This window comes from Nuphar pumila, chromosome 7 (genome assembly GCF_984573655.1).
Source record: "Nuphar pumila chromosome 7, dmNupPumi1.hap1.1, whole genome shotgun sequence".
NCBI classification, from domain to species: Eukaryota; Viridiplantae; Streptophyta; class Magnoliopsida; order Nymphaeales; family Nymphaeaceae; genus Nuphar; species Nuphar pumila.
Genome location: NC_143255.1, coordinates 35,460,944 through 35,474,748, shown reverse-complemented (window position 1 = coordinate 35,474,748; position 13,805 = coordinate 35,460,944). Strand labels below are relative to the sequence as shown.

The following is a 13,805-nucleotide window of genomic DNA, read 5'->3' as shown; positions in this document are numbered from 1 at the left end:
GATAAGATTATCTCTTACAAATTTTTGAATAAAAGAGGAACTACAGTGACCAAGTCGACTATGCCAAATATTTGACTTATTACATTTAGACAGACTAAAAAGATATTTAGAAGAGGATTCATTGGACTCCAACAAAGGCTTCAAGATGGACTCCAATGAAGACTTTAAGACGACAGGAGCAGAAACACGAAAGGATCTTCCTTGAAGATATATATATTTCCTCGTCGCTCCCCTTTAACGAACGTCTCCCTCGTTTGAAGGTCCTTAACATACACAGAAGAGAGAGTAAATTCGACAGAATGTGTATCATCAACAAGTTTGGAGACAGAAATAATGTTCTTTTTGATATTAGGAGCATGTAGAACATTGGACAATTTTATGGATGAATTTAAGAAGGGTATTATGACATTCCTAGTGTGAGAAATGGAATGATGAGTTCTATCTCCAATGACAATACTGTTGTTATCGAAATAAGGAGATAAGTTCGAGAGTTTACCTGCATCTTCCGTGACATGGGTGGTTGCTCCAGAGTCTATATACCATACTCCCTGGTCATCTTGTGCTATCATCATCTTTGAAAGGGCTGGCAATAAAAGTTGTTGCATATCTCCACTAGATTTTACTCCCATCAGTCTGCCTGTTTGATTGAATAATGGAATTCTTGCCTTTGCTCTGAGGGTTGTTCTGAGGGTTGAACCAACAATTAGCTTTAATGTGTCCCTTTTTATTACAGAAAAAGCATGTGAGAATATTTCTTGGATTTCCTACATGAGCATTAGGAGCCATGTTTGGGGTAGGAACAGTGTTGTGAAAAGCGTTGAGGCGTAGCGAGGCGCTCCACCAAAATCTGAGGCGAGGCGTAAGCCTCGAGGCGCAAAGCGTAAGCCTCAATTTTTTTTTTAAACTTAAAAAAACTATAAAAATTATCTAAAATTATAAATAAATAAGAAATGCTTTATTGATGAAGCACCAACCAACACGAAATAAAAAATCTCAAATAAATACGGAAAAAATATGAGATAATTAGTATAAAGAAAAATAATGTCTATATTTTTTTATAGAAAGAAAAATTTAGACAAAACCTTAGCGTATATTAGTATCTTTTCTGGGGTACATTAATTCACGGGAAACAGAACCCTTATGGTAGTCTTTTCATGATGCACGTCAACAAGAATGCTACTTTTTTCATGATCTTGTAAACTAGGAATGAAGTTTTTTTTCAAGAAGAAAAGAAAAAGAAAAAACGAATACAAAGATCAGGATCACAAACTGACCTGAAGGTAGACTTGGTATATGAGATCATCGTAGCTCCCAACCATCCTTCCTTCAGCATTCTCAAAGGGGAAGAAGTCGTAGGGAAGTGAGAAATTCAGGAACTTCAATACTGCCTTGAACACATCTATGGAGTATCCTTCTACCTTGATCTCATTAGTTACTTTATCCCTTATCACTCCCACAAACTGTCTGTAACCATCTTTGACTGGAACTCCAATTCTCAACCTCTTCCCCTTTGTTGGAATCATCCAACCTCTTGGAACATCAGTGGTGCCGTCGGGCCAGACGACGGATTTAAGAACACTGGCTGGACATGAATAGTTTGTGGTCGTATTCATGTTTTGCTTGTTCAAACTTTGCGAGAGTCCGAGATCCAAACTCCAAAATCCAATCTCTCTTGCTCCCTTCTCCATGACATTGATAATTTGGAAAATTCTGGTCTGTAGCTGACCATCTACAAGCCGGAATTCACCACTCAATCCTCTGAATCTAGTCCCCAGCACTGCTTCCAGCAGTTTCGGACCCGAAGGGGAGATCCCCAACATCGAAAGGTCGGTCGAATCCCCAGTCATGTTTGGATTGATGAACTTGGAATTGCCAGCACCATTGGCTTTCTCTACTGCAAGAGCCAGTGCATATGCTGTATCATAGGCCCATACCCCGAACACGTTGAGTTATGGTGGAGCTTCTATTGCAGGATTGTTCGGCCGGAATCTGCGCCTCCATCTCTTTGTGAAATCTCTCAAGGCTTTCGATGGGGGCACATATGTTTTCACTCCAATGACACCTCTCATGGATGCTATCACCGAAGCATTCATGGAGCCCAACAGATTCCCTAGTGAGTTTGTGATGATCCAGACATAGTCTTCACTCATCATGCCATTGTTATTAACTAAAGTGAAGAACTTGGCACCAAGAGACGTTAAGGCAAGTGCACAACAAAGACCCGGGTCTGCATTGAAGCAAGCTGGTTGAGTTCCTCCTTGATGAAGTCATTGGTGGTTGAAGGTGGAAGAAGAGACTTGTAAGGAACTGCAACACCAATCTGCTCAAGCGCATCGGTTAAGAACAGGATCATCCCCATCCCGGAATTCGAGTCTTCGTAGACGGGTACCACTTGTCGCCATCCATACGCTTTAATCATTGCGGCGATTGCATCTACTTGGGACAAATCGATCTCCACAGTCCCTACGAAGTGAGGAGTCTTAGTTGTTGACAACGAAGGGCTTGTAGCAGAGAAGGAAATGATGGGAACTTGAGTGCTATCTCCCAATCGAGCGACAAACTCTGCATCTCCCGATCTCTGTGGTCCTATGATGGCTTCCACCTCCACATTCTTTAATAGATCGATAGCTAACATAGAGTAAAAAAAGAGGATTAAAGAGGGAGAGGGGCTGCGAGAGAGAGGGAGAGAGAGAGACTGTGAGAAATGGGAAATGGGCTGCGAGAGAGGGAGAGAGGCTGCGAGAGAGAGGGAGAGATTGTGAGAGACGAGAGAGAGAGAGGCTGCAAGAGACTATTTAGGGCCCCCGACCCTCGTTAGGGTCGGGGGAAAGATTTTAATTATGGTCAAATGAGGGCTTTGACCCCCATAATTTGACCATAATCATAAGGTGTGTGCGCCTCACCCTGAGGCGCGCCTCGCCTCGAGGCGTACGCCTCAAGGCCTCTGAGGCGTACACCTCTGTGCATTTGCGCCTCAAGCCTGCGCCTCAAGGCACAAAGGCCCTCGCCTTGAGGCGAGGCGCGCTTTTTGTGCCTTGAGGTGAGACGCACTTTTTACGCCTTGAGGCGCGTTTTTAATAACACTGGGTAGGAAGCAACCCACGTCCCCTTTGTCTACCATATCGTCCTCGAGCTCTACCTCCACGATGATTATTTCTTCAACCACGACCTTGTCCATAAACCAGCCCAGTAGCGAAAACATTTTGTGAGTCAAGTTGTTCACTGTCACCATCAGAAAGGTTCTTCAAACTGATCTCATAATGTAAAAGTTCAGCCCATAAGTCTTCAAAATTGGGTAAAACAGGGAAGCATGTGAGAGACGTGACAAGAACATGATAATTTGCTCCTAATCCGCTTAAAACTTTCTGCACCTTATCTCTCTCTGAGATCGCACATCTAACAAGAGCCAACTGATCTGTGATGTGCCCTTCTTTAATGATTGAAATTCTCGCTTGAGATATAAAATCTTTGCTTCCGACATTTGAGAATAGGTTTGAGCCAACATATTCCATAATTCAGCGGCTAAACAATCGTCTGAAATTGCAATCAGTATTTCCTGGGATAAAGTAGAGGTGATGTACGCGATTAGTGCTTGGTCTCTTTTCATCCAAATCGTGAAGTCAGGATTTTGAAGAATCCGAAATGAGACAACCCCTTTATCATCCTGTATTTTCTGCATGATAAATTGAAGCGGGGCTGGAGTTGATCCATCTAGGTGCCCAGAAAGATCTTGGCTTCGTATGAGGGGAATTATTTGCCGTTTCCAGGTTAAGAAATTTGAATGATTGAGTTTTTCAAAGACAAGTTGACTCAAAAAGCTAGAGGAAAGACCAGAATGATTAGAGGGCGAATTCATATCTTTCAATTATGGATTGAAAAAAGAGAAACTTTCAGATGTCTTTAATTTCAGTCCCTGTGTTGCGCACCTTTTTTTTTTTGCGAATGAGTTCTGGTTACTGGTTATGTATCAGAACCATAGCACAGGTCTTTATGAAGACCCAATATACCAAAATGATTGATGACGTGATTCCAAAACAAAAATAATTGACGTCAAACAGTTTATAATATGCAAGCTATAGAAAATTTCAGTCAACAATAATAATATGCAGAATCAAACAGTTTATACGGAGATAAGAAATATAAAGGGAGAAATAGAGAATAAAGAATAAAAGATGATTTGACTATTAGTTTTTAGGATCTGGTTGTGCGCTGAGTTAGGGACGAGATTAGAGAGATTGAATGATTATAGAAAAGGACCTGCTTCAAGGGTAATCAGATGTTTTTGAGAAGAAAAACAAATTAGATTTAACGTGATCTGATTTTAGGACGATCCTTTAGTTAGAAGGAATAAGGACGATAATAGGAACAACACCAGATCTGACGTGATCTGTTCTTTAGACAAAAAACAACACGTCAGATCTGTTCTTTAGACAGAAAAACAACACCAGATTTGACGTGATCAAATCTGTCCTTTAAAAAAAAATGAGAAGAATGAGAGGTAGATTAGAAGGGACCCAGATCTGAAGAGAAAGCAGATCTGTCGTGAAACAGAAAAGAAGAGAAGAGAGGAAGAATAAGCAATAGAAGAAAGGAAGAGAAAATGACCAACCTTCAATGGGCGTAGATCAATTCAACCCGCTCTGATACCATGTTTGAATTCAGAGTTCCAACCACGTCTTCACTATCAGCAGAAAGTAGATGGGAGGCAGCAAGGGCTGCGCAGAATGGTCATCAATCGTGACCTAGAAACTGTGTTTATATACAACACTTTACAAAGATTATGGACAATAATATCCCTGATTATAAACATAAAATACAAGCATGTGCAAAATACAAAACATAATATATGGATCTGGACCAGACGTGGATCCAGAACCATATCATGTCATCTTAATAGATATGTCGATGTTTACGTTCGGCCAGACCATTTTTTTGTGGTGTGTGTGGACAAGATCTTTGATGTGTGATGCCATATAAGTTGAGATAGTCTTTGAATTCTTTGGACATAAATTCTCTCTTTGAATTAGTGCGAAAAATGAAAATATCATTTTGAAATTTATTTTTAACCATTTTATGAAATGTTTGAAAGTGTAAAAAAAACTCAGATTTATACTTAAGTAAATCCAAGTATGCCCAGAAAAGTCATCGACAAAAATTACATAATATGCATATCCACCTTTTGAAATAACTGGTGCAGGACCCCAAACATCCGAATGTATTAATTCAAGTGGTCTAGAGGAAACAAACGTTTTATTATGAAATGGTAATCTTTTCATTTTGACAAGTATACAATCTTTACAAGTAAAACTTTTAGAATTACAATTTTTTTCTAAATTTGAAAAATGTTGGATTTTAAACATATGAGAATGACCAAGTCTTTTGTGCCACAAATCCAACTCTATTTTCTGAATATTATAACAGAAAGCATTCTTAGGCAATTCCAAAAAATCTTAATAGAGTCATCTTTCTCTATGTCCTTTTCCAATCAACTTTCCTGACTGACGATCGTACCCAACAATCATGAGAATAAAATGAGATATTACACCCATAATCCGATGTTTGAGAAACGGATAAAGGGCTTAATTTTAGTTTAGGAATATATCAAACTTCTAAAATAAAAAATTTCTTTGTTTTATGAAGTTTTTCAAAATTTCATATTCCTTCTATTTCAAGAGAAGTACTATCAGCTGTGAAAACTTTTGACACACTTGAGTTATTTTTAAGACAGTCAGATAAGCTATTGGCATTTGGGGTCATATGAAAAGAAGCACTAGAGCCAATGAAAGTTACCGGGATCAGTGAATGATGAAACAACTGCTCCAGTTGAGGCTTCAGTTGAAGAGAATGCTCTTTTGAGAAGAGGTTGAAGGATCTCCATTAATTGAACCATAGATATCGGTGCATCTTGATCTTTTGATTTTGATCTGACAGATGCAACTTTCTTTTCTTCTCTTCTTTTTAGCTTAGGACATTGAGGCTTATAGTGCCCTGACAAATGACAATAGTGGCAAATGACTTTTCTTTTGTCAAAATCACCATTTTGTCTATCGAAATGAGGTGGCCTATAAGTGCGCACATAGTTACTTGGTCTAGACACAAAACTAAAATGTAATCATCTTTAGGTTTTGGAGTATTCTTTCTAAGTCTGTTTTCCTCCATAGTCAGTTCCTCTATAATATCAATGATAGAGGGAACCTTTCCTCGATGTAAAAGAGCCAATTTGGTCAACTCAAATTCTGGTCTTAAACCGTTTATAAATTGATAAAAGTGTTGCATATCGAGTTACTTTTAGCGAAGCTCGATATCCTCGGAACAATGCCATTTTGGCTCAAGAAGAGCCAATTCCTCCCAAAATTCGGATAACTCATTGTAATATTCTTGAATAGTTTTGTCCTTTTGAGTCATTGTCTGAACTTTGTCATGCAAATTGCACATATGTGCAATATCTTTAAGGGAATACATATTTCTAAGATATTTGCAAGCTTTATCGGCATGCTCAAATTTAGCAAGACAAGCATTTCTTAATATCAACACTATTTATTAGCTGACATAATTTTGGCATGCCCTATTCTCCACTTTTTCTATTTTTTTTCATAGGTTGTCAACGCCTTATTCTTCTCTCCTTTCGTGAGAGGTACTTCTTTGTCATTTTCAATCTTTATGAGAATTAATTTTGGTTTCAAATCAGAATCATTCACTATGCCCCACAACCCTTTTCTCCAAATGTGGTACTTCATGATTGAAGCCTACATCACATAATTGTCGTTTAATTTTATGGGCATGATGATGATCTTATCGTTGTCATCCATCTTTTACCAGGGTGAGAAAAAAAAAATAGATGAGAAAAGAAAAAAGAGAGAAAAAGAAAGATAAGAGAGGAGAATAATGAACACAATCACAAAATTCTGTAGCCAAGCTTCCTTTAATTGCTTTCCTTCTTCAAAAAAAGTCTCTTGAGTCACGAACAAGAGGATAAATCACTCTTTGCAAAGGAGGCATGGAAAATGAGGTAGAAATCTTCAAGATCTAAAGGTCTTCAAGGCTTTGATACCATGCAATGAGATGGTGGTCTTCCACAAAAGCACGAGACACGAAGTGTCTATTGGAGACACCTCATATACAACCCATAAAAGGGTAAAATTGAAAGAACACACTAAAATAATAAGTCTTTATTTCTTTACAACCCATAAAAGGATAAAATTGGAAGAACACACTAAAATATTAAATCTTTATTTCTTCACAAGAAATGCTTAAAAAACATTGATACATTATTGAGGGCGATCACTCCTATTTATACAAATGGGAGAGAGATGGAGAGCTTAGAGCTCTCCTTAAGAGTCGTTGGACCTAGTCCAACGACTCTAAATATAGCCATTGGACTATGTCCAACGATTATATTCTAGTCAAGTCCTAGTTGGGACTTGACTACATTATAAAATCTAGTTCACAATGAGCTAGATAATAAGACAAAAAATAAAAAGAAAAGAAAAAAGAAAAGTAAAAATATATATAATAATATAATATTATATTATTATTATATATGTTACATTTTACATTTTAACAAGAACCACTTATGTATCAATCCACGCCACCCACACAAGGGCCAAGAGAGTAAAAATAAATGCTTTTGTATTACAAGGTGCTTGAGAAAGCATACAAATATACAAGGGGAGAACCCCTATTTCTAACAAGAGAGATAGAGTTGGGCTAGCCTCCATGGGTCATATTTGAAACCGTTGGGGGCGGCTCCAACAGCTAGTTGGAGCTGTCCCATCATCATTAAATGACAAAAATAAGATACAAAAACAAGGTCAGCCCCTAATGGACGACCATTAGTACAATGTGAAATAACCGAAATACCCTTGATGGGTATTTTGGTTTACATACATTTAGACACACACACACACACACACACACATATATATATATATATATATATATATATATATATATATATATATATATATATATATATATATATATATATATATATATATATATATATATATATATATATATACAATCTTAACACAATCCTCCTTAAGTGAAAGTATGGGAATGCCGGTGAGGGGGATCTGACAACCCCTTTTGAGGTTGGCATGGACTTTGTTTAGAGCTGAAAAAGTTACAGCCTTGGTAGTGTCAGATATCAATCAAGAAGAGGGAAATGTAGCAGTACATCAAGATGAGGGAAAGAGAGAGAAGGGAATGGAGAGAAAAGACCAAAAGAAACCCAGATAATGGAGCTAAATGCATGAAGTTAAGGCAGATATTCCTGCATTTGGTTGCTACCTAATAATTGGGTGAACGTTTTCGGTCACACTTAGAAATTTGTGCTGGTTCGACCAGTAACTAATGCTGAGAACTCAAAAATCCACGGTTTCATGTTAGATGTACTCGAGATATCTTTAATGAGAATTTACATGATCTGTTTTTCCATCTTAATATGACTGGCCAATATTGAGCTGTTATTGTATATCATCACTTTCCAAATTTTTTTCACTTTTCACTTTCTTCTTGCTTTTCAGGCTCTATCCAAGAAAGATCCTGTCAGAAGACAGGTCTTGCGGGTTAAAGGTTGCCTGGCAGGATCCAAAGCAGAACACTTATTGAAGGAAGGTGATATGATTCTATCAATAAAAAATGAACCAGTTACATGTTTTCGTGACATAGAAAATGCTTGCCACCAACTAGATAAGCTGGTAGATGATGATGGAAAACTTGAAGTGACCATTTTCCGGCAGGTTCTCTCTATCTCTCTCCCCCCCTTTCTCTCTCTTACATAAATGTTAATAGATACACATGCACATATCAAGTTGATGACATTAATCTTTAGCAGGGTCTAGAACTTAAATTTATGGTGGGGACAGATGTCAGAAATGGCAATGGCACGACACACATGGTGAATTGGTGTGGATGTATACTTCAGGATCCTCACCCAGCAGTGCGTGCTCTAGGTTTCCTTCCTGAAGAAGGTCATGGAGTCTATGTAGCAAGGTGAGTATATGCAGCACAAGCATACACACACAAACACACACAAACAGGCAAACTTTCTGTAGACTGCATGGTCAATTCCATTAGTGGAGTATGGATGAAAATGTTGTCCTACTGTTTGTCACTTGTTAGCTTAGGTGTCCATCTGAATTTGTAGTTTTTCTACATTATATTTCCTAAATCCATCTACTTTTACTTGAGGAAAAATGTACGTTTGTTACCAGCTACTTACTATTCCATAATTCCTTTTGTGGTTCCTCAAACCGAAAGATGCTCCTACAGTTTGAGCACTAGCTCCAAGTACACCCCCAACCCTCACAGGGTTCTACACGGAAAGACTTAATAGAGAAAAGACAGACAGGATTTGATTTTTCTGTTAGGACCTTCATTACCTTTTTAATCTATTAATTTTAGGAAAGCTGGTCAGTAATTCTGAATCAATACAGCGATCACAGGTCATTACCTAAGATTTGTCAGACCTTCGAGTGTTCTGAGAGTACGGCCAATAAGTAGGGTGAAGTAAATTTCCTTTAAGCTATCGTCATCTTCATAATGGGCTTTGGTTAGTATCCATTGCAATGTTTAATATAACTTTCAGTTTTCTAGTTTATTATCTCAAAGGTTTTTTTTTTTTTTTATTTAAGACACGGAGAATTTTTTTTTAAGACACTGGAGAATATTGTGATAAATTGGAAAATTCAAAGGGTTCATTTCAATTCCTCCAATCTCATATACGAGGATATGATCTTTTAGTCATGTATTACAGATGCACAAATCTTTGGTCTGACCCACCCCTCTCAATACGTGTATCTCAGCTAAAAGATGAATCCCAGATCTCTGCGGGGACCAGAGTTTCAGTGTGTTGTTGCCAAATCAGATCCAAAGTAGTCAAACACTCTCAAGATGAATTTGCCATGATAGTGCCTTTGTGATAAAATTGCATTGGACAGGAAGCCTTCATTATTTCTTTCCAAAAATTTATGGGAAATCTGATTCTTTTTGTTAAGAATGATTTATTTCTCAAATTTCTTGCACGTTTTTTAGTTCCCTATATTTTCCTATACATTGACTTTTTCCAAGTTTTTTTCTTTTTTTTGCATTTTTGTACATTCCAGAAATTTGCCTGAGGAAAACCAGTTTTTTCTTGAATAGCTACCAAGAATAACTCTTGCTGATTGATGGCCGAAATCTATGCCACATGAATACTCTATTTTGCCCCCCATATTGTCCTCTTATATACTAGTTATATTGAAAACTTCGTAAAAATGGCCATATCCCCATATCCACGGCCATATCCCCATATCCACAGCCATATCCATGTGACATAGGCTGGAATATTTTTATGAGTATGATATCTGTATGTAAAAGAGTCTTCTAGATTCATGATGTATATGAAGTCCACTGATTTCCTTGTGGAATTCATCTGAATAGGGCTAGTCTTAGTCCAGATTTGGTTTGGACTGATGGAATGTGGAACAAGTTTGCGGCATGCAAACTGTTTCATCACATGTTTTAATGGGCCAAGTTGTGCTGCGCTGATTCAAGAAACATCTCTGTTTTAAGATTTTTTCTTGTATGGATTCAAGAAGCATCTCTACTGAAAGTGTCTTTTAGGTGCAGTTGCTTTGATGGAGTCAAATGTAATGGCCAGAATAGTTGAGTTTAAGCATCTTATTTAAGTGGTATGTTTGGTGTGCATAAACCTTGCTTGTCTAGAAAAGATTATCACCTTCTAGAAGATTGTTTGTGTTTTTATATCTATATTCATTTTCCTTTTCTCAAAGCATGTAGATGTGATTGTATATCTCCTTACTGCAGTTATGGCATAATTACTTGCCGTAAATACCATCACTCTGATGTTTATATGCAGATTATCTATTATGTGTGGTAGTTCATATGCACTAAATGTTGGACATTTTTTCTGCTGATCTGACCTCTATAGTTTTTGTTTTTTTCTTCACACAAAGATCCTCGCAGATGGATTTTATGATGCTTTATATTGTCACTGAATTGATAGATGTTCTTTTGCATTGTAAAGGATGATTAGCATTTCTGTTATGGCAGATGGTGTCATGGTAGTCCAGTACATCGATATGGGTTGTATGCACTTCAATGGATAGTTGAAGTCAATGGAAAAACCACTCCTGATCTTCAAACATTTGTTGACGTTACTAAGGTTTGCCTTTTTCTTTTTGTGCCCTGTTAAGGTGTAGCTTTGTCTCTTCATATTCTTTGCTTGTTGCATCACCAGCATCATATAGTTTCCCAAGATCCATGCAGCCATGCCATAGTTTTACATGATTAAATGCTTTGAATATGTTGCATGATTTTTCATCGTGTCAACTGGTACTTGGATTTATCATGCTCGTGAGTATGATGTCTTGTTTCATTAGTTCATACCCTTGTGAAGCCTGTCAGGTTTGCTTTCTGTCTGTTGGGACTCAATTTGATTGTCTATGTAAAGCTTGTAGTCATGGGAAAGTTCATCATTTAATGAGTTCCTAATAAGGCCCAGTAGAGTTTCATATTTTTCTTTTATAATCTGTACTGATCACATTTGATTTATGCTGGTTCTTTCAAGTGCTTGTGTGGCTACAATAAATTGAAATAGACCCACTGGGAAATGCGCTTCCAAATAGTAGTTTGGTTATGTTCTTGGTTTAAGCAAATCACCATCAAAGCTGAAAATCTAGTTTGGTGCATTTGGAAGATCTTCTGTCCTTATCTCTTATGAGTATTACCAGATTGAATACTTCATTATCATGTTCTTGATTATTGTATCTTGTGATCGGAGTTTGTTTTATATTGGGAAGCCAAATTGGATTTCATCTTATATATTAGTTGTTGCCTGTAGGAATTAGAAGATGGTGTGTTTGTTCGGGTTAAGATAGTTCATTTGAATGGAAAACCTCAAGTGTTGACACTGAAACAAGACTTGCATTATTGGCCAACTTGGGAATTAACATTTGATCCAGAGACTGCGACGTGGAGGAGAAGGACAATAAAGTCGTTGGAATGATGCATTGCTTAAACTCCTTGTGCACTTTATATCATGTTCGTTTTGGTATGCAGTCTCCATTTCTTTGCAGCCAAGTAAATGCTGGTCTTGGTGGATCGCGCTGTCTCTACAAAAAGCATTGGTCCCAAGCTCCTCTGTAAATTTATGAAACTACCTTCTCCTAATAAATGGAAATGTCATTTAAAAGAAAAAAGGAATGACATCAGATCCTCCACAAGAATGTAGAGCATGGATTTTATGACCATGCCAATTTGTTGGATACAATGAAGAATGAGATAAAACCCATGCGTGATGATTGTTCTTTTGTGAACTGAGTGCTATAAATATAAGTCACTGTAGACACTTGACCGGCGTAATTTTTTGCGTGATGTTTTTCTAAAGGCTTTTAATTTGTGAAGGTACAGTGTCTGATAAAGAGTTGATGAGAACTTGTTTCAATCCCATGAGAATCATTATCTCATCCAAGCGCAGAAATGTTTCTTCTCTCACATCAAAATCAACTTAAGAAAATGGAGCATGAGTGACTCATTTGCAGCGGCAAACGATTCCTTTTCTCATTTGCATAAAAATGTATTAACAAGGGGCCACTTATCTGGTGGGGGGCGGGGGGCGGGGGGCAGACTAAAAATTTGTCAAAAGTTTGTCTTTTGAAAACGCCTGGCACTTGAATTAAAAACAAAGAGTGGCAAGGCTCGTATTGATGGGTTATACCGTGTATCGGTTGCTACCTTGGTGGAGATCACGTGATGCTAGCTGAGATGAAGCGTTTCAAGACAAATGAAAGTTGGTTCAAGCATGATGAATAAGTTGCGGGAACTGTTCCTAGCAAAAATTCAATCCCAGCTACCAATAAAATAACTTGGCTATTAAACATTGATGAGTTGTGGAGCCTGATTCACTGTTTTTGCCCCTGCAGGAAGGGGGTCCGGGGGCTCCCCCCGGCGCGGGTCCCCCAAGAAGAAATTTTTTCTGGGGCTTATGTTTGGGACCCGGTTTTCAGTGGATCTGACCCGATTTGGTTAGGGTTAGGGTTGTCGCCCTTGCCTTGTTTATATTCTCGCTTTTCTTTTCAGAGCTTGTAACTGTCTGTTAAGAGTAATAATATTTCTCTCTGGGCGGTCGTGGTTTTTTACTCTCTCGGATTTGAGGAGAGGTTTTTTCACGTAAATCTGTGTTTTTCTTGTGTTTTGTTTGATCGTTCATGTTCTTTGTTTCCTTTTGATTGTCTCTTGCTCGTGGTTTTTCCTAACACTTGACACATGGTAGCCCATGATTTGAACTCCGATCAAGTGGGTTGCTTTGGTGGTCAAGAAGGTGCTAGGATTGGAAGACCACTTGAGGAGATCCTAGAAACTAAGGGGAAGTTTTCTTGGCCCTTTCGAGGGATTCTCATGAGATAATTCTCGGGAGAATCGGAGTCATGAGCTCCACCCCATGACTGACTCACATCTTACTAGAAAATGAGTCACGTCGTTCATTGTCACAGCCTCATTTTCTCACGTTTTTCAATGACTTGAGAAAATGGGCTTGTGAGAATTAGTCTCTCGGAAATGTGAGAGAATGTTTCCTGCAAGGAGCCTACCAAACGTGTCCTAAGTCTCGTCTAAACAAGTTTAGAGAGTCGCTTCCGTCTTTCAGCAAGTTAGGTCTGTTGAACGAGCTTATCTAATCTGACAATTTTTTCTACTATATAAGTAAGCTACAATTAATACATCTGAATTTGGATTAAAAAAACACTTAAAACTGTCATCTCGAGCTGTTTAAGACAATTTAGATTCTACTCATTATATAT

The 13,805-nt window shown here is 37.9% G+C and overlaps 1 protein-coding gene across 5 annotated transcripts in view; it reads left to right on the top strand.

Moving 5' to 3' along the window:
- Positions 1-12,369, top strand: part of DEG7 (DegP protease 7) — a 196,239-nt gene extending 183,870 nt beyond the window's left edge. For 4 of the 5 annotated variants that reach the window (XM_090014208.1, XM_090014209.1, XM_090014207.1 and 1 more), the window contains 4 exons: positions 8,529-8,744; positions 8,840-8,997; positions 11,059-11,170; positions 11,849-12,369. In XM_090014208.1, the coding sequence (XP_089870334.1) occupies positions 8,529-8,744; positions 8,840-8,997; positions 11,059-11,170; positions 11,849-12,013 (651 nt within the window). In that variant the 3' untranslated portion in view covers positions 12,014-12,369. Of the gene's footprint in view, positions 1-8,528; positions 8,745-8,839; positions 8,998-11,058; positions 11,171-11,848 lie in introns of those variants that run through there. The other variant, XR_016433313.1, reaches the window with a different exon arrangement.
- The last annotated feature ends 1,436 nt before the right edge of the window (positions 12,370-13,805 follow it).